Source organism: Calliphora vicina, chromosome 1 (assembly GCF_958450345.1).
Source record: "Calliphora vicina chromosome 1, idCalVici1.1, whole genome shotgun sequence".
NCBI lineage: Eukaryota > Metazoa > Arthropoda > Insecta > Diptera > Calliphoridae > Calliphora > Calliphora vicina.
Window position 1 is genome coordinate 153378012 of NC_088780.1, and position 24132 is coordinate 153402143.

The 24132-nt window shown below is 29.3% G+C and overlaps 1 protein-coding gene and 1 long non-coding RNA gene across 2 annotated transcripts in view; one reads left to right on the forward strand and one right to left on the reverse strand.

Moving 5' to 3' along the window:
* Positions 1–319: 319 nt before the first annotated feature.
* The window catches only part of LOC135959189 (uncharacterized), a 60492-nt gene continuing 36679 nt past the window's right edge, over positions 320–24132 (forward strand). The window contains exons 1-2 of the long non-coding RNA XR_010576511.1: positions 320–463; positions 15059–15120. This is a non-coding gene — a long non-coding RNA (uncharacterized LOC135959189). The remainder of the gene's footprint in view (positions 464–15058; positions 15121–24132) is intronic.
* On the reverse strand, positions 1679–9294 carry lmd (lame duck). The gene is made up of 4 exons (XM_065510267.1): positions 7364–9294; positions 5050–5211; positions 2842–3424; positions 1679–2775 (listed from the first exon to the last, which is right to left on the reverse strand). Exons 1-4 carry the CDS (start codon positions 9269–9271, stop codon positions 1919–1921), a joined length of 3510 nt encoding a protein of 1169 aa, XP_065366339.1. The 5' UTR covers positions 9272–9294; the 3' UTR covers positions 1679–1918.

Here is a 24132-nt window from a genome sequence, read left to right on the forward strand (position 1 = left end):
CAACAAAATAGTTTCTCATTACAGAGAAAAAAACAAAAAGAAAGTAAATAAAAGAGATTACAATAAACACAAACTTGTTCTTACTCATTTGCATTGTTTACATTTTTAATTTAATTATTACTCTATTGCTGTTGTTGTTGTTTCAATGACACTCTCTCTCAAGCAGAGTCATTGAAATTGATCTCTTTATTTAGTCTTGTTTAGGTTTTTGCAAAGTACAATTGCTTTTGATGCATTTTATTAAATGTTCTAAGTGAAATAATAATAGTTTAATTAAATTTAATTTGAGAATACATACAATTAAATGAATAAGAAGTTAAATTCTCTAAATAATTTATTAAATAAATTAATTTGTGTTTGTAAATTGTGCTACAATTAAGTAAAAGATACGTATGAAAGTGTTTGGTGTAATTTGTTGTGTTTAGTTTCAAATTGTAGAAAACAAAATGGTCGCCACAAGAGGGTAAGCATCGTTTATAGTTTTAAAGAAAAGAAAAAAAGAAGACTTTTCGTATAAATTTCAGTTAAAAATTTAAAAGAAACAAAATAATTAATTTACCTTATTTAGATTATATGTATGAATGTAGTTAGCTTTAATGAAATGAAGTTTTGTCTTAACTAGCCGCGTCCTATTTTAGTATGTATTGTCAATTATTGTACAGTGGGATCGATCAAAAAAGTGGTTATATATTTGTTTTCGGATTTGAAATTGTCATAAAAGATTCGTAATATTAATATAAAACAATATTTATGAAAAAAAATAATTTTGGAATAATTTTTATGGAATTGAATTGAAACTTGACTATTTTTAAAAAATCTACAATCCTGACGACGTTGAGCGTTCATAGAGTAATGCCTCAAAAAAGGTTATATTCATCGCTTTCTTTTAACCATTTCATCGGAAATAGCTTCGATTGTTCTTGGAGAATTTTATTCCATCCTAAAAACTTAATAAGGTTTTCATTCATTTATCCAGATTAATTGGAATGTTGTAGTCTAAGCCGGACCATTTTAGAATTGATAATATTAACAAGGTCTGAAAAATTACTCTGATAAGAATGGGTTTATTTTTCACATGATTATCTGATTTAAATTTATTTTTTTTACGGTGTTCCAATTCATAACATAACAGTTATGGGATATCATATGATCGGGTCAAATATGTGTCAAAATAAAACAAAATAAATATGTATATTTTTTTAAATAAAAAAGGTAAAGTTTATTATACTACAAATAAAAAATAAAACTAAAAATAAAGTAGAAAAAATATCTACATAAATTGTAAAGAAAAACTATTAACAATTTTGCTAAAAATCTACTTAAATATTTAATTAAAATGTAATAAAACTTATAAAACATTTGTATAAAAATATAAATAATTCATAATTCGTTTCGTTTTTAAAGCATTTAATATTTCAATAATTGTTATTCGTTGTTATTCTATTATTCTAAAAAACTAATATCAAAGTTTATATAAAAACTGGGATTTGGGAAGACTTCATTACATCACTAAATGGTGGGTTTTGTATAAAAACAAACAAAATTCTTTAATTTTTTTTTTTTGGTTTTAGGAACGATTTTTTTTGTTATTAAATTTATAAAAGGAAGCACTTAAATTAGTTAGCTAGTTACTAAATGTGTAAATATTTTAACTACTCAAACTTGTAGAGGTTTAGAGATCAGTAAAAATATTTGTTTTTTAGAAATAATTATCAATGTCTTTGGTGGAATCTTTTGAGAGAGTTAGATTGATTAAAGTTGCTTAAAATCTAGGAGGCAAAGTATGAGATTTCAAATTATTTTGGTTAATGTCTTTGGTAGGTTTGTTTCGTTAGTTAAATTCTAAGTAAAAAATAGTTAATTAAAATGTAAATTTATATACAATTTTTCAATATCAATAAATGTATGTGTTTTTGTTCTACATAAAACTTTCCAAATAATCCATGTCAAAATTATTGGCAAATTCTTGTTCAACATTTTCATTATGTAAATTTTTATTAGACACATTAGCAACAATTTCATTTGTTTTCACCAATGCTGGGATTGTTGTTGTTGCTGATGACAATGTAGTTGCTACTGTTGTTGTGGGCTTAAGTTTATCCGCACTAATGACACCAATACCACTACTGGCCACAGCAGCAGCAAGTACATCAACACATGTTGTTGTTGATGATGATGATGTAGTTGGTGCAGCCGAGGAGGTTCCTGTAATATTAGTATTTTGAACAATATTATCACAACAACTGTCATTATTATCCTCATCCATATAATCGAATGTTTCGGACAGCAGCTTTTTAACATACTCGAATGAAACAAATTCATTTGTATCATTGTCATTGTCAGTTGTATTCGTCGTGGCTGGAATTGGACTGATGCTGCAGCTGCTGCTGCTGGTGTGGGTTGGATTGTTGATGTTGTTGTGGCATTGTGTGCTAATCGAATTTGTGGTAATGCCGTTTGTTGTAGTTGTTGCTGTTGTATTGGCCATTACATATTTTGCATTGTTATTGTTGTTAGTGATGTTGGTGTTGCTGCTGCTGTAATTTAAAACATCACATGTTAATGCTGTTGAGCCACTGCTAGTATTACTCGCATTCGTTTGTTGCTGGCATTTGGTTGATGATGATTTTACTTGTAGCAATTGTTGAAATTCATTTAATTGATTAATATTTTCATTGATATTGCTGTTGCCAGTTTTGTTTGCTATTGTTGTTGCAGTTGCTGTATTGTTACCCAAATTATATGCGGCTAGAGCAGTGGTTACAGTGGTTGTATTTTGATCACTGCTACTCTTGTCAATGTCATTGTTGCAACTATTTTCTAGTTGATTGTTTTTGATGCCGTTGCTGTTGTTGTATTGTTCAATGGTAACAATACAATTTGACAACTCATTAAAGTTCATTGAATTGTGATTAGCTGTGAATAATAATGATGATTCAGTTTTTGTTGTTGCCACCACCATATGCTTGTGATTATTATGATGCTGTTGTTGCAATTGTTTATTGTTTGGTGTATTATTGTAATTCACATTTGTTAATTTTTGTTTATTTTCATAATTTGTATTTACCATTGCAATGCTGGCTAACGATGCTGATGATGATGACATTTCGCTGAAGCTGTTACTGCGTTGCTTGCTGTGGTTACCATGTTGCACTTGTACGACAATTTCTTGTGGCTGCATGTTATTGTTATTATTATTAGTGTTATTTTTAGTTTTACTGGCTTGCAACACTGATGATTCCGAATGTCTGCGTGTTTTGGCATTTGATTTTTTGTTAGTTGTTGTTGTGGCAGTACTTGCCGATTTTCTGCGTCCCAAATGACCATTGGCATTGCGTAAGGCATGATTTTTCACATGTTTGCGCAAGCTAGAGGGATCAGTGTAGCGTTTGGTGCAGCCGGGCAACTGGCAGGCATAAGGTTTCTAAAAATATACGCAAAAAAAACAATTGAACATTAATTTTATGTAATAAATGTATAAATGTTTGCCCTAATATATTGAGGGAGATTGTCAAATTAGTAAAATTTGTTTTATCTTTTTGTTTAAAATTTGTATTGTAAGGATATCAATTATATTAATTAGTTTTCCAAGAAAGTGCTGCTACAAAAGTAAATTCTGAGAAATTAAATATTTTTTACATATTGCAAATTTAATAAATAGTAAATTATTTAAAACCCAATATTTAATTATTATTAATTACACAGGGCAACACGAATTCTGTGGCACAAAATCTATTAGTCTATAAGCCTATCAATTACATTGTGGCAATATACAGTATTATGTTTCATGATTAAACATTACAAATAATCTCTAACTATATTATCTACAACATTTCTATATCTTGTTATATTTTAAACCAAGCTGAACCTAAGTTAAACTATTTATTAAAATTTAATTAAATGAATAATTTAAATACACATTTAGTATATCAAAATATTTAAGCGATTTAAATACTTGTTTTTGTTAAAATTTTCCAAAAGCTCCTAATAAATTAATGCCTTTGTTATATTATAGCTATTTTGCAATAATTTCTAAACATGCCACAATTTGTGGCAAGTTAAAATTTTTCCAACATTATACAAAATTGTTGTGTTGCACTTAATAATTTGTTGAATTTACACATTAAAACTTACATGCCACAACATATGGCCGACCAAAAAGCAAAAACTGTTTAAATTTTCCAAACCAAAAACTCATTTCAACCGTTTTATTTTTAGCTTAAACCCCGAAAGAAATGTGTCATTATTTTTTAGAACATGATGTTTTCAGTGGAATGTTCACAAAAATGTTTTGTTGGTCAGCTAACAGCGAATGCAAACATTTCATTAACTTTTATAAGCCTTTCAAAACATGGTCGTGGTGCATGAGCTACTCGTTTAATATTGATAAGGCAACAGCGAGCTGAAAGCATTGTTGTTGAAGACGCACCTGTTTCACAATTTCGGCCTTATAACTGTCAAATGTCATTGTATATATGTAGTGAATGCATCCATGAAAAACAGCAAAACATTATGAACTTGTGCGTAACGCATCAAACACTTTTGCTCACACATTCAAAACAAATGCAGTTAACAACCAGTCCTCGAATCAGTTGGTATCCACAATTTTTGTTATTATGAATTTAGCAAATAACAACAAAAAATCCAGAAACGAAAATAACAAAATTTTTAGACATTTTTAAAGGCTCGTTCACTCACAACAATATGTTGCTTGCATATATGTATGTTTGGACTTGTAAGTTTTATTGCATGTTATTTTGCAACTGCATACACAAACAATAAATCACTCACATGTAATATGCCTAAAAATATTCAACAGAACGAACTCTCTATTTTATTGCCCCACAACTTTAATACACACATACGTTTTTTAAATTTTCATTGAAACTCACAGAATTTCAGGCACAAAATTATTACAGAGATTTCGCCGAAAAAAGTGGCCATTATAAAGTTTGATTTTTTATTTTTATTTTGTTCGTATTTGTGTTTCCTTTTCAATTTCTGGCTGCTGTTGAAACATAATTGTATTAGCATATTTTTGACACTTACCGTATCATAGTGGGTCCTTTGATGTTTTGCACGATCTGAGCTATTGCTGAATGCTTTTAGACAGCCTTTGTATTGACAACCATAGGGACGTTCGCCGGTATGTGAACGTTGATGGATTTTTAAGTTTTCCAAACGCGAAAATGCCTTATTACATCCAGGAAACTGTAAAATAAAAGATAAAATTTAAGAAACAAAGTTAGTTTATGCTGACATACGTAAAATGAGAGAGAGAGAGCGAGGAGTAAAGTTAAAATTAAAAGTATAAATAGAAGACCCTAGCTTTTGATATGCAAATTTAGGTTTGTTGTACAAAGCATTAAGGTAAATACAGAAATGGCTAAGGGAACAAATATGTTTTTTAACGTGCCACATTTTGTGGCAGCTTAAAATGTACATATGTTATTTAAGATATTTGTTTAACAAAGTAGTATAGTTTTATTAATTATTTACAAACATTTAAAAAAATTAACAAAATTACAACTTGCAACGTTTTGTGGATATTTTCTATATATTAATATTTTTAAATCTCAATTTAATGTTATTCTATATTTCAACATTTTAGTGAAAATTAAGTATTTGCAACATGTTGTGGCAGTATGTTATGTTATATTTAGCAAAAGTTCATTTTTATATTGATTTAGGGTCAAAGTTAGGCTTTTTTAAACAGTTTTATTACTTGCAACATTTTGTGGCAATTTTATAAATTTTACATTAACTAATTTTCTGTTATTCGCTTTAAAGGCAATTTTTTGCATTCAAGAAACATTTATGTTCTTGCAACATTTTGTAATAATATTTATTTAACATATTTTAATAAAAACCTTGATTTAATGTTGAATTTATTCATTTATGTAAAGTTTTTCAAGTTGCAACATTTTGTGGCAAGTTTCAGAATTTTACAAAAACTCCTAATTTTTACCATTTCATTAATTTTTATTAGTTTTAATGACAATATTTTGCATTTTTCACCTCAGTTTATTAATTATTTGCATAAAATTTGTCTAAGAAATGATTTTTTCCTTCAACTAATAAATTGTATACAACAAAACTTTGTCGTTAGATAATTTCTCTTGTCTATATTTTTCCTTATTTTACAACATATGGCAGTATCATAAGTTTAAATGATGGAGTATAATAAACTTTTTATGAAAACATATGGAAAAAGATAAATTTTCAACAACAAAAAAGTAAATTATAAAATATTAAATATCTTTATTAAACCACTTTAAATAGCATCACGTGCTACTTTTTGGACACATTTCATTTAAAATAAATCTACAAATGTATACAAAATACAAGCAAATCATGTACTGCAATTTAAACCTCAACCCTTTCTTTCTCTTTTTTTCTTTTTTTGTAAATAAACATTAAAATTTGTTGTTTTTTCAGCATGTGTGAGAGTTTGTAAATATAAAGTTTGTTTTTTGGAAAAAAGTAGAAATGAAAAACATTTAAATCATTTTCATCATCATTTATTTACAACAAGTGAAAGACTAATGTAATGAAATGTTATCTATGACAGCTGTTCACGTGCAGCACAAACGTACGAATGTACAACATACATAGTACATGCTTGGGGAAAACATAGAAAAAATATAATGAAAATGATTTTATTTAGAAACAAAAATTTGTTTTATTTATTCTAAACAAAAAGGAACCAAATACAAAAAAAATAAATGAACGCATTTGTAGATTTCATCTCAAATTACATTTTAAAATTAAAAACAAAATTGTTTGGTGTTCGACTATTAATGTGTGCATGTTGCACAGGTTATTAGTAGGTATGTTCGTATGTGGCCATATGGATTTTCACAATTTTTGTTCTTTGAATCTTAAAACATATTTTTAATTAATATTATACAATTCTAAACAATTTATATTAAAAAGCTTTCTAGTTTAAATAAACAAACTATGTAATGTAGTTTGTGGCAAGCTTATTAAGAAAACAATTTTAAAAATTAAAATATTTTTATCGTTTTTTTAAATTTTGCCACAAATTAAGAATAAGTCAAAGTTTTCAAATTGATTTGCTAATTTAATAAATACTTGATAGAAAAATAATTTCATCAATTTCATAACTTAAAAGAAAATTCTGTATGTGAATTTAATATTAAGAAAATTAAAAAATTTTAAGTTTCAACATGTTCTAATTCTATTTAAATAAGCTTTATCTTTTTTATATGTTTGCTCACAATTTGTGGCATGTTTTGAAATTAGCACAACAATCTTTGCTTGAATTTAAATATTAAATTCTAAGAAACAAAATTTGTCTAAGTTATATTTAAATTTAAGAAAAAAAAAATACACCACTCACCGGACATTTATTTGGCTTTTCGCCACTGTGCACCCGCATATGTATTAACAATTTGTAGCGAGCATTGAAGGGCTTGTAACGTCTGGGGCATTCATGCCAGAAACAAGAAAAATCTTCGCCTCTCTTAACATCAACGTGTCTCTTTTCGATATGGGCCACAAATTCCACTTGATTGGGGAAAATTTCATTGCAGTCGGTCCAGCGACAAATCATGGGCTCCTGTATGGGTTGCTCCACAACAGATATAGCTGTAGTAGTGGATGAGGCATTTGAGGTTTGTGAAGTGCAACGTTTTCTGCGCTGCTTATTAGTTTTGCATTTTTCCACTATAAACACTTCATCATTGTCCTCCTCAACACTTTCAGTTTCCAATTCCTCGGGAAATGTTTCAATTTCTTCGATAAGCTCCAAATTATTCTCTTCATCCTCATCGGTGTTGGTGGAATTATCATTGCTGCAGTAGTAGTGATGACTGTCATAACCGCAATTATTTTGTGCGGGTTGTTTGCAAAACTCACTCATTATTTCCTCATTTATTTCATCCAATTCATTAATGGTCCATATTATTTTGTGTTCTCTATTTGGTTTGTCCATATTCAACATGTTGCAGTTTTCGAAATCATCAGCCAAGACGGTGAATGAATTTAAATTTTGTGAATACTGAGCAGAAGTGTTGGTCGTTGACTGGGCAGGAGGACTATAAATATGAGTTCTTTGCTGGCCATAATCGCCGTAATTTGTATAGGAATAGGCACTTAGGGGTTCGTATTTCGGAGTGCCAAAGGTAGACATCATTGAGGGTAATTTGGTTGTCATGACATTTTCTTGCTTTATGCTGGGCTCATAGTTGATCTGTTGTGGAGGTGTGAAGCCAGCATAGCTGGTGTTGATTATTTTGGGTGACTCTTGTCTGGGTGGCTGTTGCATGGAATCGCATACTGTCAGGGACATCCAAGGATCCAAAGGAGGTGAAGAACAGGGTGATTGTTCTTTGGATTGGCAATTTATTTCATCATAATTATAATATTCGATATCTAAATTTAAGCAGTCATTGCTGTTGCCATTTAATGTCTGACATTCTTGCATGGCTGTTGGCATTACCATTTGCTGGCTGTTATAGGCCATGTCATAGTCATTATGTTGTTGCTGTTGTTGTGGCTGATGTGTTGTCGACGGTGTAAATGACATGTAGGTGGAAGGATATGGTGTATAGGGTGTTTGTGGGGTAAACGGTGTCTGGGGCATTACAGGCACACCATTGATATCCTCATATTGACAGGTTTCGCTTAAGCGAGCAATATCTTCAGGCTCAAAACGAAAGACACCTTGTTGTGACTGTTCTTGTATTTGCATCGTTTCACATTTTACATCACCATCCGATAAATGGCCAAATTCTTCCTCCTCGCCACCGGAATAGCACATGGAATGATGGCGTTTATGCAGAAAATCCTCATCATCCATGGCTGGGTTGGCTGCACTGCCACAGTTCATACCAATGCCGCCATAAATTGAACTTGGTGTTTCAACAGCTGCAAATGTTAATTGTGAAAAATCTGGAAAATGAGCATCGGCTGTGGCAAAATCGTTATAATTACTGCCACTGTTGAATGATTTCAAATTGCAGAGGGAAGCGCGAAAATGTTCGCTTATTGGTGTTGCACTCAATGGTGGAGACATTAAATTGCAATTTACTGGAGCTGGCATTGGTGGTGAAAGTGCTGTCGTAGCTGTGTAATTTTCAACTTGTTGTCCATTGCACTGCGATACGGCGGAGTTTGCAAATGGTGTGTAAGGTGGCGTCGATGGTTGTGCCATTTCGTGGTACATATTTAAGGTTGATAATTTTTGTATGGGAATGCTTAGATTTTGGCTATTCATGGTAGTATTAATTTTTAAAGTGGAAGACATTTTTATGGGTTTTATTTTTCTTAATTTTTTTTATTATTTAATAATTTCACATAAACATTTTTTTAATTTATTTTATTATATTGTTTAATCAATCATAACACAATATATAGAGTCACAAAATCGCGTGTATAATGTCACTTTGCCACACTTTTCGCTATAATGTGTTGTTCACTTTATTTAGTTTTTATTTATTTATTTTCAAATAAAATTTTCTTGGCTCATTTGCCAAAAAATAATGTGGTGTTTTTTTCACTTATTTTCTTTAAATTTTCTTGGGAAAACCCCATGTAAATATATATAGCAAAATGTATTTTGTCTAACAACGAACGTTTTAAAGAGGTGCGTCAAATATTCAAATTCACGTCTTTTTTTTATTTATTTGTTTGTCTTTTTTATTTAATTTTACCGATCTTCTCTCGAACGAGTTCTTGATCGCACCACGTTTCGTTTTAGAATAAACCATTAAACTAAAAGATGTTCATTATTTAAACACACGTCTAAGGATCAGTTTGTATACTTCTTCCCCTAACAACCACAAACGTCACGGCTGCTGCAGCTACTACTGCTGCCGCAGCAGCAGAGTCTTTAGCATTTAGTAGTTTCAAAAATTTTATGCTAGATCGTCGCCTTTAGTTTCCTCAGTCACCAGCCAGTAGCTGGTTGCTTGTAACGCTGTTGCAGTTTAAGTACTTTATGGATTTTCCCTTTGTTATGTTGCACAGATATTTATTTATGTGCATGTGTGTTGTATGCTGCATATTCACATTCACTTTTCTTTTTTTGTTTTACATGTGTGCTTTTAGGTTTTGGGTTTTTTTTACTTTTACTCTTTCTTATTGGTTGTTTTTTTAAATTTTCTAATTATTTGTTTTTTTTATTTCAAATTTGTTTTTTATTAGTGCGTATTTTATGTGTATGTTGTTTAGTTTTTGTTGTTGCAGTTGCTGTTCACTGCAACTCATCCAAATTTTAGTGATTTTCGTGAAAAAAAAAGTTTATTTTGATTTTTCTTATTGATTGTCGTTTGTACTTGTAGTAGAAATAGTGCGTGTATCCAATGAACCCCATTGGAATGTTTTTAACAAAATATAAACTGAGATTCTACATTTCGTTAATGGTATCTACCGATACTAAGAGATCGAGGTGGTTATATTTTGAAGCTCCTAGAAAGCTCGGAAATACTTTCTAAATTGACAGTGATGAATTAATCATTCAAATCGGTTCATAAACCAGTATTTTGGTCCTACTGAAATTGTTCATATCCCATTTAGATTTTTACCTCCAATACTATACTCGTAGTTATGAGTTAAATTGCGACATAAATTGTTTATATCTCGCATACTAAATTCTGTACGTAGACAATGTAAAAGTCAGTTTCATAGCAATGTTTATTTTGATTATATTCTAATGTCGCGTTCTTTTACCAAAATTAACTGTTGTTATCAGTACTTACTCCGCGATTGTTCTAATCAAGTGATCGTGTAATCAATTTTAATTTAAATCAATAAATAGTTCATATTAATTTTCAAAATGTGTCGCGTTCGTTAGTGTATTTATTTTATCATTAAGTAGATGGCTGTCAAGAGGAGAATATGGGAAAATTTAAAAGAGATCTACTAAAGTTTAATATTGCGATAAAGCAGCTGCCAATAGCTATCGAATTTAGGAAAAACAAATTGCATTTTTGCTTAAAGAAAAATGTGAAAAATATCATCAAAGGCAGAAAAAGTTGCGTGATCGAAAGAAGTTTGAGCCTTACACATGCAAGCAAACATTGGAAAAGTAGGCTTAGTTAAAAAGTTAATGTTTTGAAGCACTGTAAATACGAAGATTTTGTTGAAATTACTTATACATATCCTTATTACCAACTTGACGGAGAAATATGTCGCGTGCTAAATCATACTAAACAAAAAAGTCTAAAATTAATTTTTTTTTATAACAAAAAAACAAGAAAACTTTTACTTTAAACTAAATTCCATATAAATGCTTTCGAAAAAAGGAAACAAAAAAGGTTCTTTATTTTTATATACTTCAAAGATGTACCAATGTCGCGTTCTTGACCATGGAACTGCCTTTATATAAATATTTCGTCTCATTTGTGTTATGCATTAAATACCACCCAAGTACCAATTTACAGCTTTTTATCTTCAAAACTAAACGTTTATCTTTTTAGAATTGCTTAAGTAACTTCTATTTTGATGGGAATATTTCAATAACTAGTAAAATTTTTCGGCAAACTAAATAATTTTCTGTATTTTTGTTGCTGTTGCTTGATATTGATATTTTTAACGAAATTATTCATTATAAATCCTTTAGTATTCAGTTAACTCTAAACCGGAAGGACGCTTTCTTCGAAAATAATGTTTATTTATTTAAACCTATTAGAAACTATATCCTTTCTGTAAATACCATAAAAAGGAAAGGAAAAGGCATCCTTTATTTAGACATGCATATGTAAACACTTGCCAATAGAAATTGGAAATTTTTCCAATTGACCCTTTTCATACGCTTGCAACAACATCAACAACAATATAAATTAAACAACGTGTACACTCAGTTTAGCTAAACAAATGACAGCCAGCGATCTTGGCACACATGGTACATGTGTTTCTTTCTTCTTTTTTTTTTTGTTGGTATTTTTTTTGTTTTGCCTCTTTCCTTCTGAAACGCACAAAAAATCGTTCGAAAAAAATAGTTGACGATTTCGATTTTTTTTTAGTCATCTTGACTTATTGTTGTTGGTACTGCTGCTGTTGCGGTGTGCTAGTGTGTGTCGTTAATGCTGTCGAACTTTAGCACTATTTACTTGTTTTATTATTGCTGCAGATCAGGGCCGTTATGCATAAAAACAGATTAATTAAAGGATTGATTCACATAAAAGGAAACCATTTGAATCATTACTTGCGATGGATAATGGATTCATTGATGAAGCGTAAGAGATCGTACGAGAAGCTTGGCCAAGTATCCATGGCAGCAAGGTAACGCTCTCTATTTGATGGACCAAAAGTGCTGAAATCTGGCCAAACCATCACAGGGAACCTGTACCTGATTTGTGTGATGCGTTCATTTGCCGAAAAATTCCCAGAATATGCGGCCAGACATGAAACCGTAATATTCCATCATGACAACGTTAGGTCACATGTTGCAATAGCTATTAAAAACTACTTAGAAAGATGTGGTTGCGAAGTTTTGCCTAACCAGCATTTGCCCCGTCCAACTTCATAAATCCCTAATTTTGAAGTCATATATCCAATTAATCAGTCGCTTGGATTTCTGTTATATGCCATGTTTTGTTTTGTTTTGAATATTATAATTGAAAATAATTTATAAATTTCCCGCTCTTATACACATTTAGACCGGTCATGTAATATACCTAGTGTCGAATTTCTCGTAGATCAGTTCAGCATCATAAAATTGTATTTAATAACACCTTATTAGACTAGTTTTATTCAAATCTACACTCTAAAAAATGCATATAAATCTACTACTATAAAGTAAGTAAGTTTTCATGTAAACTTACACAATATGCGTAAATTTAAGCACAATATGTTTATCAAAATCAATTACATACTTTTTTCAGCAAAAATACAAACAAAATGTTTTATTTTAAATTTTTATAATATAATAAGCATTTTATATTTAAAATTACATATATTGTGCATAAATTGAAGTGTGTAAAGCATTAAAGTAAAGTAATTCAAACGTTTAATATACAAATTGTCAAAATTTTATTTCTAAAAAAAACAAAAATAATTTATTATATAAAAAAATATTTGAATTTACACACAACATGTATTTTTACCCTAATTATAGAAGGAGAAAAGTTTCCTACTATTAATGTAGGAAATTTACATGAAAATTTATTAGAGTGTAGAGGGTATCGAAACTAAGATACTAAACGGCAAATAGGAAAACAACAACCTCATTTTTCAGATCATCTGAAATATATACAATTTCTGTATTAATAAATAAACAATTGCATTCTTTTAAAACTCTGATACAAAATTCATATAAAAACTGCTAAAGAATAGTTTAATGTGGAATATTAAACAAAAAAAAAAAACAAAATAATATTTTATAAATATAATAAAAATAATGGCTTTACTTTTAGCATATCTGCCTCAACTTCTTTTGTTGTTGCAATTGTATACAAACTTCAGTTGTTTGGTGTTGTTGCAAAAACAATTTATTAATATGCAAAAAGTTAATGAACGCCAAAGTACACATGTGGCGTAAAATAAAATAGGAAAATGTAATAAAATAAACAACAAACAGCAGCACCAACTACCACCAACAACAACAACAACTACAACAGAAAACATATTGCAACAAAATAAATAAATGCTAAAAAAAATATATTAAAATAAAAAAGTAAGAATTATAAAAAGAAAAATATTGAGATTGAGAACAGTGTGTGCTTATGAAGAGGAGGATAGGATATTTTTAGTAATATTTTTGTTTTAATTTGACTTGTTGTTGTTGTTGCTGCTTATCTGTCGTTGCATGATCCTAGTGTGTTGTTGCATAGAAATGAAATGAAAAATAACACACATGACAATATGTTTTTAATTTGCAACAACACTTCTTGTTTGCAAATAGTTCTTTTCATTATTTCTTTTTTGGTTTTTGTTGTTGAACTTCATCATCATACCACTCCACAACTATTTTTATTTTAAAACTCTTCATAGTTTTAATTTTTTGCATGTTTTTGTGTTGTGTGGTTGCAGCAACAAAATTGTTCTCCAAAAAGGATTTTCAATTTTATGGATTGGTTTTTGAAAAAGAAAATGTACTTGTTGTTGTTGGTTTTTTTTTAACCAGAAAATTTCAATGTTGAATCATTGAAGGGGTTAAAATGTTTTTCCGTTTAAAATTGCACACACTAGCAACATGTTTTTAGTGTTGAAGAAATGGACAGTGGTTGTGGGGCATCAACATTTATGGACGCTTTTAAATTCGCTTTTTATAACAGTAATTAAAAAATATATTTCATGATTTTCAAAGTAAAATAAAAATGTTTTAAATATGAACAAAAAAAAATAACAAGCAAAAAAATCTCATAAAACTGAAAAAACGAAACTAATTCTTAAATGTATATTATAATAAAAAATCTGGTTACAGAGTAAATGTACCCAATCTATATATAAGTTATTGCAGACCCAATAACTTATATACGTATCTATGGACTTTTGACAAAACAACTAAAGTGGAATTTTTCATGAGAACGTATTATACAAAGCTTTCGAAATTCTTTAAGACAAGTAATAAAATAATTATTGATCAATTCAACAGTTTTTGCGTTCTCCTGAAAAATTTTAAAATTCCACTTAAGTTGTTTTGTCAAAAGTCCACAGATATAGATTTGGGGGTGGATAAAAACCACAAAAGTAACATTTGCTTGAAAGAAATCATAGTCAAATGTAAAAAAAATATTTTTTTTTTCTAAAAACGTCTTGAGTTAAAGATTATACGTTTACAACTGATACCAAAGTGCACTAAGAATCCTGCTGTAGTTAACATCTAAATGCATTTCATTGTACTCAGGCTCGGATTCAGAGGGCGAAAAAGGAAGTTTTCCACAAAAACCGATAAGTTTGAATACAGAAAAGGAAAATAAGAAAAATTTTAAAAAAAAATTACTTTATTTCCCCCCAAATGGTTGACATGCATCCACGTCTGATTGCACTACTAGTACGAGTATTTAAAATACAATTTAAAAGTCTAATACGAATAAAATAATATCATACACATAATTACAAAATCTTATTTATTTAAATTTCGTTTCAGAAATGCAGTTATATTAACAAATTTAGTAAATAAGAAATGGCAAGAGCTTAATACAAGATTGGGTAAGTGACTCTTATTTCTTACGTATTTTCCAACTATTAAGAATCAACTTCAAATAATTTCGATATAAGTCGCTTTACTTTCAGATCTTACATATCGAGCCCTTAGCGACAAATTATCGTAAGCGACAAAACACAAATTTTACAGGAGAAGGTTTTTTTTGATTATTTTGAAATTTATACATAGAATTAAAAATGTTATGATGCGATATAATATAATTTCGTTCAAGCTATTTGTCTATTTTTCAAAAATATTGATAAGTTATGACAATTAAAAATTCATGGAATACTTTATAGAAAAATATGACAAAAAATGTTTTTTATTGAATTTTTGCATAGATAAACATTTTTCGAATTGAAATTAAATTTTTATTTATAAATATTTTTTAATGAAATTTCACAGTTATATAGATTATTCAATTTAAAATGGAAAAATAAAAACGAATTTTGAAATTTATTATCAGCAATCCTGCAATTCCCAAAATAGTGTTGAAAAATTCTAAAAATGGTAATTTTTAGTTTTTTCGCTATAATATCCATATCAGGGTCGGGGTTATCGGGACCCTTTACAAAATAATTTGAAACATATTGAGTCACCTATAATCGGTTACTATATTTTGATATCGGATACGCGATATGAGAGTTTTTGCCCTAAAGTTTTATTTTACATACACCAGGTAACAACCTTTTTGAAATTTGTTTTCCTTTAAAATATTTTATGAAAACTTAGCTTTCAGAAAGTAGAAATTCCTTATACATCCTCTTAGAAATTTTTTGCGATAACTTAAAAAAGAAAAAAAGTTCTTTTTTCCTAAAAAAAATAGAGAAAAATCAACTTTTTAAAATTTTTTAAATTCAAATGCTTATAACTTTGGTCTTAGTCATTATTTTTAAACAATTCTTTTTCCATTTGACACATACATGTGTTGGGAAAAACTAAGGCGAGGTTTTTTGTAGTGCTCGATGAGAAGATTCTATATGTATAATTTTATTGAAATAGGAACTCAAACCAAGAAATAATATCGTTTTAAAAATATAACATACCATGAGTTCCATGTTCAAAACTTAAACTCGACAACACTTCTGCTTTGCGCATGTGAAATTTCATTCAAACCAATCTAATAATTTAGAAGTTACATATTTATTTCCCTCTTTTTTTCTATACCACTGTGTGTCGCTTACGATAAAATTTGTTTACTGTAAAATATAAAATTGACTTACGATAAAATCTTACCCCCTATATTTTTGATGTTATTAACAATTTTTATATTTTGAGAACGCTAAGCATCAGTCGGTCCATAAAATTTTAATTTCTGCAATAAAACAAAAATTTTAAAAATGTCGCTTACGATAATTTGGTGCTAAGGGCTCGATATTCATGGAAAGTGGAAATATATAGATTTTTATATCAAAATATATTATTATAAATATCTTGGTGTTCATATCAAATTCAGCATAAAATCACAAATTACACAAGCAACTTTGTTTAAGGTCAGACAGTAACTGAATCGTTTAATTCAAAAACCTGACAAGCAACAAAAAATTCAAAATATATATTTTTTTATAAATATATTTTAATATAGTTAAAAAAGTTTTATGTTTATACAGAAATTGATTATTTTCATAGAATTTTGTAAAACGTTTTGAAATTGCTGATTAAGTAGCTCCCAATGATTTTGCAAGCTCTTGTTGAGTCTGACAGCAACCTTCATCGATTAATGCCTCCAATTCTTGGTTTTCAGACTTTTTTGGCTGGCCTGGGCGACCTTTGTCTTCCATGTCATAATCACCACTTCTAAAACGCACAAACCATCTCTCATACGTTTCGACATTTTCGAAGTAAACAAACTTTGTTGTTTACAGTATAATATTCAATAACTAAGTAAGAATAAATGACAGCTATATACCCTTCAAAATGACATACAGTGCACTTGCGATAATAAGAACTGATTAAAACCAGGCCGGTTCACTTTTGCAAGATTGTTCATATTTGCGAATTGCATCCATCAACAGCTAGGGAAATCCCTAAATTATTATGCAGTTGCATAAGAATTTGGGTACTACCTTGAGGATTTAGATTTCAACTCTGTGTAGATAGATAAAATACGTTAAAAACAAAAAGAAGCTGTTCAAATTTTAAAGCTTTTGCACACTAAGTTAATATTGTAGAGTAGGCAATTATCGCGAGTGCACTGTATAAATGATTAAAAACAAAAAACCGCGTTCAAAAGATAAGCAATCTATTGTAAGTCATACACCCAATAATATTTGTATATTTTATTAAATTTATTGAAATTACCGTATCATTAAATTACGGTAACCGAAAATACCGATACCGAAATAATACAAATTAACCTTTTTACCGTTTTACCGTTTTTAGTCGGTGATTAAAATTTATTGCATATTAGGAATAAATACGTTGCAGAACTGTACTGAAAAATAATACTGCTGAAACCACTGTGCACCATCATTAAATTCATGGAGTTGTAGTGCGAGTATTTAGCATAGAAGTCACAACATAGAGTAGAGGATGTTTATTTCGGATGTATGAGTCAGGTGTTGGAAAATACACCACTACTATAAACTTTAGTTTGTTGTTTTTCTTCTCATATACAATACATAGATACAAATATACATAATGTTGATTTGTAGTTGTATTAAATTTTCTGCGTGTATCTGAAATGGTCATATAATACGTTTATATGACTGTACGTACATACATATATATGTTCAAGTGTTAATTTTTTTTGCCTCTACATACAATTATTTTTCGCGTTTTCAGTTTTATTTTTCTTTTATTTCTTATTATTTTTTTTGGCAAACACTTAAATTTGGCGTACGTCTGCCTTAAGTATCATTATTGTGTGGCAACGTGTCATGACAGGCAACTTAATTCAGAAAAACGTTTAACAGTAGCTAAAACAACAACTACTGCTACAACACAAATCCACTTTTTTTTTAAACATGATGCTGTTTTGGCCACGCGCCCAATTTATAGTGACGCTTTTCCGTTTTTGCAAAAACTTTGTTTTCATTTTGTGAATCTTTTTTGTTGTTTGCTTGGTTTTCTTGCCACAACATTTCGTTTATTTTTTCCATTTTTGAGGGGTTATTCTGTTGAGTGTGGTTGTTTGTGTGTTTTGCGACAAGTTACATCATTGTTAAAATTAGTAAACACACAATTTAGTGTCGTATTTTGTCTTGGATGTGTTTTTCTTTTCTTTTTTGTTTGTGTTTTCTTGTTGATTTTTAGCCAAGATCGCCAACAGTCAGTGTAGTGGCATCATTATTATTTTATTTTATTATTGTTATCATCATCTTCATCATCATTTTCCTCGCCATCCACATCAACAGCAATGTCATCATCTGTACGAAAAACTAAAATACACATCCATTGACTAAAATTCTAATTTGCGGGATTTTATTTGAAAAATGAACAAATTATTTGCAAAACACGAAAAGAAGACATGACAATAAGAAACAACGATTTATTTGGTTCTTAATAATTTCTTTAGAATTTTAAGGTGACAAATGTTGCCCAAATGATTTCAATTGATCTTGCACGTATCTACGTAATTGTGATACATTTAGCAATTCTTTATTTATTTATTTATTTAGTTTTTAAATCTTTAAATGTTTTAATACCAATTTACGCAGTATTATTTTAAAAACTTTATATGACTTTCGCTGCCAAAAAGAGTGGGACCATATAATTTATTTCATATTTGTAGTCATTTATTTATTTCTAAGAAATATACTTTTCATGGGCATGTTTAAACTTCTGGATGAGTTCCAAGATAAGAGCCGGTCAGATTAAAAATATTATTATAATTTTTTTTTTTTTTTTGTAATAATTGAATTATGTTTATATTATACATATTTAACACGTGTTTAACAATCCGTGATGCTGAATTTATAATTTTTGAAATATTTCTTAGGGGTTTTATCAAAATTTCGATAAAAGATGTGATACCAAATCAGCTATTAATGAATTCATAGAGAGAATTTCTTATGTTTTTAGAATTTGCACTTTAACGATAACGAAATATTTCCGATTGTGAACCCTAGCCTCTCCGAAGCGGCTCTGTGGCACCTCAGACATGCAAACTTTGTAAATGCTTGCGAATTTGTGTAGTTCGACCAAAATCAAATATATTAATATATTATTTAAGCAATTTTTCTCTTATAAGTAGTTAGCGAGTTTAAGAATTTTAATTTAAAATTTCACCATACCTTGGCATGTCGTTTATAAATTACTGGACAGAATCTATGACTGTTTTAATTAAATTGTTTCCTGTTAGTTGAACAATTAATACAATAATCATATGAAAAATGTTTTAAAGAAACATCTTATACAAGTCCAAAAATAAGCGATTTTAAATTTGAAAATTAAAAAAAATAATTTTCGTTTTTTTTTTGGCCGAAAACCAGCTATTACTCTATTGGCTTCCTAGAAATAAAGTTTCTTAAGGAACTTGAAATGTCTTTATATTTCTTTTTAAAGGTATATCAGCAAGGATAGCTCTTATACATATATAAATCACATATATTATACCAATAGAAATGCCCATTTTTATCGATGTTAAATTTAACAATTGATTATGAAAAAGACTTTTTTCATATTCTTATTTTTTTTTATAATACTGTTTGTTATTTTATCAGCAAAATTCCCAAAAATTTGCTTTTTGAGAATTGCGTGATATACTTTTCCTAAATTATCCGTGCCTTTTTGAATGAAACACAGATTTTTGGATACACAATTATTTTATTTTTCATTTGAGCTCTATAAACTTCGTTCAAGGTGTCTCCAATTTGTTTATTCCTTCCAAAAAATAAGATTTGTGAGATTTCATCGTTCTAACTAGTCAAATATCTTTCCGCCGAGACATTTCTTCAGATTTTGCAACAAGAAATAGTCACTCGGTGCTAAATCTGGAGAATAAGGCGGAAGAGCGTGCATTTCGTAGTCTAATTCAAGGATTTTTGGCATGGAAACTGCTCATGTGTGTACCCTTTTATGCACCCGATTGTGAGCAAAGTGGAAAGCTTTCTCATAACCAAGTGATCATTTAAAATTGAAACCACACAGCCATGTGAGATACGTATGGCTTTCACAGTTTCTCTCACTTTCCATCTCCGATCGGCCAACACCATGTAGTGATTTTTATACCCTTCACCTTCGTGAGAAGGATATATATAAGTTTGTCATTCCGTTTGTAATTTCTACATTTTTCATTTCCGACCCTATAAAGTATATATATTCTGTCTGTTGAAATAAATTTTCTGAAGACCCCAGATATCTTCGGGATCCAAATCTTCAATAATTCTGTCAGACATGTTTTCGAGAAGTTTGCTATTTAAAATCAGCAAAATGGGTCCATAAATAACGGAGATATGAGCAAAAAACCGGGACAACCTCGATTTTTGACCTATTTTTGATCTATATCTGGATTACTAAGTCATTAATATAGACAATATGGATGTCTAATGATAGATATTTCAAAGTCCATTGCAACGATGTAGATAAGGCTATAATAAGTTGGACCTACAATGGGTCAAAATCGGGAAAAATATTTTTTAACCCGAATTTTTTTTTCATCCAAAAATTTTTGTTGTCATAAATTTTTTTTAAAAAAATTTTAAAACTAAAAAAAAAAAATTTAAAAAAAATTTTAAAAACAATTAAAAAAAAATAAATTTTGTTTACCTAAAAATATTTAAACAAATTTATTTTAAAGTATAATTTGGTGAAGGGTATATAAGATTCGGCACAGCCGAATATAGCTCTCTTACTTGTTTTTTAATTGTTTCGGCTGTAGAGACTTTAACTCGGCGTCCAGAACGTTCGGCATCTACCATGCTTGTACGGCCGCAAATTCAGTAAACCACTTTTTACCGTTGAAATTGATGGTGCAGAGTTCCCATAATATTTATCAAGCTTAGCCTAGGTTTGAGTGATGGCTTTTTTCAGAAAAAAATAATGCTTAATGAGCGGACGAAATTTACTTTTTTTCCAATTTCTACTCAAGTAACTCTGTAGTCTGCTATCAATAGCTGTCAACACACAAACTAAATGACGCAGCTTGGTCATCAACAATTTTTGTTTTATATTTTAATAATGAAAATAATAATAAAAGAGTTTCACGTTCAAGCGTCTAAATTCTATATTTTTTCCATGAAATTCGACAATCGCTAACGTGAACAATTTCACTAACATAAACTGCCTTGGTTTCAATTAGTTCACGTTACCGCGAATGCACTGTAAATGATTTATCCAATTTCGGAGACAATTTTACTCCAACTTGCACTAAAATTAACTCTTTTGTTTGGAAAATCCTCTTTCCTATAACACGAATAAAATTTCAAAACAATATTTTGTACAATTCCAATAATATTCCTTGATTTTTGGTAAAAAACACACATAGAAATATTAGTCCCCAGAAAAAAACAAATCATTAGCTAAGTGTGAAAATGAGCTATGTCCACATTTTATGAAAATTTAGATTTAAATACATAACGCAAGAATAAGTAAAAAAGCACTGTGTACATAAAAAACTTTACAATTATTTCGTTATTTCTCGTTGTTATACTGCGACATGCAAAAGCGCTAAGTCCACTGCCGTATGCAAATGTGTTAAGTCCATTTTATTTTCAAAATTATTATCTCAGTCAAATTAAATTGAGTATAAATACGTTATTTAATATATAATAGCGTAAAACTTGTTTTAAATATTGGTTTATTCATTAAATTTCAACCAAAAAACATAAATCACAATTTGTTTAAGGAAATACCTGATAATTTTGAAATTGTCATCCCGATTACTGATATAAAAAAAGTAACTTTAGTGACTTTAAATCAAAACTATAGAAACAAAGTAAAAACATAAAAAAAAGTCCACTAAAAAATAATAAAATAGAAAATGAGCTAATTCCAAAAAAAAACTTATAAGTCGCCAATACACTTTTTCTAAACTTTGATTATAAATAATTCAAAACAAGTAAGAATGGATGGTCGGTCGATCAAGCCTAAGTAAATGTGCAAAAACATTTTTCTTTTAAAATATCAATAATTTATATTCATGACTGATTTTCGGAAGTGGGCCTTATATGGGAGCTAAGACCAATTATGGACCGATCACCATGAAATTAGGTCGTGTGATTTATATATATATCGAAGTTATTTATGTTGAATTTTGTGTGTATACCAACATTTTTAAGAGATTTATGCACGTTAATTTGTGATTTTCGAAAGCGGGTATATATGGGAGCTATGACTAATTATGAACCGATCGTAACAAAATTTGGTGACATGAATTTTGTATATATAAAACTTATTTGGAGCGAAATTTGTGTTACTACATATATAAATTAAACATTTATGACCGACAAAGTCCACTTTCGGAAGGACATTTGTATGGGAGCTAGGTGAAATAATGGTCCGCTTTCAGCCAGATTCAATAGGCATGGTCGTTGGGCCAAATAAATTATATGTATCAAATTTTTTTGCGCACAAGATTTACATGGACAGACAACCAGCCAGCCAGACGGACATCGTTTAATTGACTCATAAAGTGATTAGAAGTCGATCGGTTTACTTTAAGGTGGATGTTAGATTGGGCGTTAAAAACATCTGCACAAACGTATTATATAAATATTAGAAGGTTTTTTGTGTATAATGTAAAATTTGTACAAAAAAATGTACAATATTTTTATTTTTGTCTAAGAGATATTATTACCGATATTACTTCAATCTGTATGTATAAACAAATGTGTCCATTTTTTAATAGGGGTCCTTCACAGTTCCTTCCAAATTTAACCCATTTTATTTTGGATTTAGCCTATCTGTTCCAAAATCTCAATTTAAAAATGAGAAACTTAATAATTTGTCTGATTTTGACTTTACTTTTTTAAACTATTACAAATAAATCCTCCCTAGTTCATATGTAGTGTGGGCAGGACATTAAAAAATGCCATAAAATTAATCAACAATTAAATTAAAACCATTAAAATTTCCATTTAACTACTTGTTTAAAACACATTTATCAATATCAAATTAAACACAAACTCACAGCTCACAACACGTAGTCGTATCACACACATGAATGCATTTTAAATGGGAAAATTTCCCCTTAAAATACCAAAAACAAAAAATAAAACTAAACTGGAAAAATCAAAGAACAACAAAAATAATTGCATTAGCTATGAACAAACAATAACAACAACATCGAGAATAAACAAAAACATACATAGAAAAAACAAAAATTCACAGCATCATTCGCACCTAATAATCATAATGTTTACAATTACGGCTACATGACAAACTCTCTCGCCCTCTCTCACTCCTTTTTGACACATGTGCTCCTCGCATATACAATTTAAAGTTTCTCAGGGCCAGTTTTTATTACGATTATTCTACTGGTGCGAGTTTATTAGATGATGTGTTTATGTCTACTATAGACGACATCAAAAAAAAAATTTAAAAATATTTCTACTCCACAAGTATCGAAAAGTATTTGGGTGTAATAATAACAACAATAATTTCAATAAACATATGACGCCACTTTCTGCCATTTTATTATAGTGTATAAATGGATGGATGCATATTTGAAATAAACAATAAAATCAATAGTTTCGTAGAAAAGGGTTGAGAAGTAACAAATTAGATTGTTTTTTAGTTGGCATTAAGAATCACATCAACATCGAGGGCAATCAGAAAAGTCTTAAGTTTTTTTTTAGAAATTTGCTTTCAAAAATTATAATAGAATTTACAAATTTATAGCCATGTTTGTAAAAGGGAGGAAACAAACATTTTAGACTTTTCACGTTACAAATTTGTTAAAACGTTAGTCTAGAAGATATTGAGAAAATCATAAAAAATCTTCAGGTTATGATTTAATTACACCTTCCATGATTGAAAGCCTACCAGATGTGGCAATTATTGTGCTCACAGTATTATTCAATGCGATATTGTCCCTAGGAGTTTTTTCCCCCGCCAGTCAAGAATTTGACATTGGT

What these genes read in the sequence shown, in the direction of transcription:
- lmd (XM_065510267.1), bottom strand. Translation starts at nt 9,271, where the DNA reads ATGTCTTCCACTTTAAAAATTAATACTACCATGAATAGCCAAAATCTA. An exon ending in AAAAGCCAAATAAATGTCCG is followed by an intron (nt 5,212 to 7,363) that starts GTGAGTGGTGTA and finishes TTTATTTTACAG; the next exon opens with TTTCCTGGATGTAATAAGGC. An exon ending in AAAGGACCCACTATGATACG is followed by an intron (nt 3,425 to 5,049) that starts GTAAGTGTCAAA and finishes GTATATTTTTAG; the next exon opens with AAACCTTATGCCTGCCAGTT.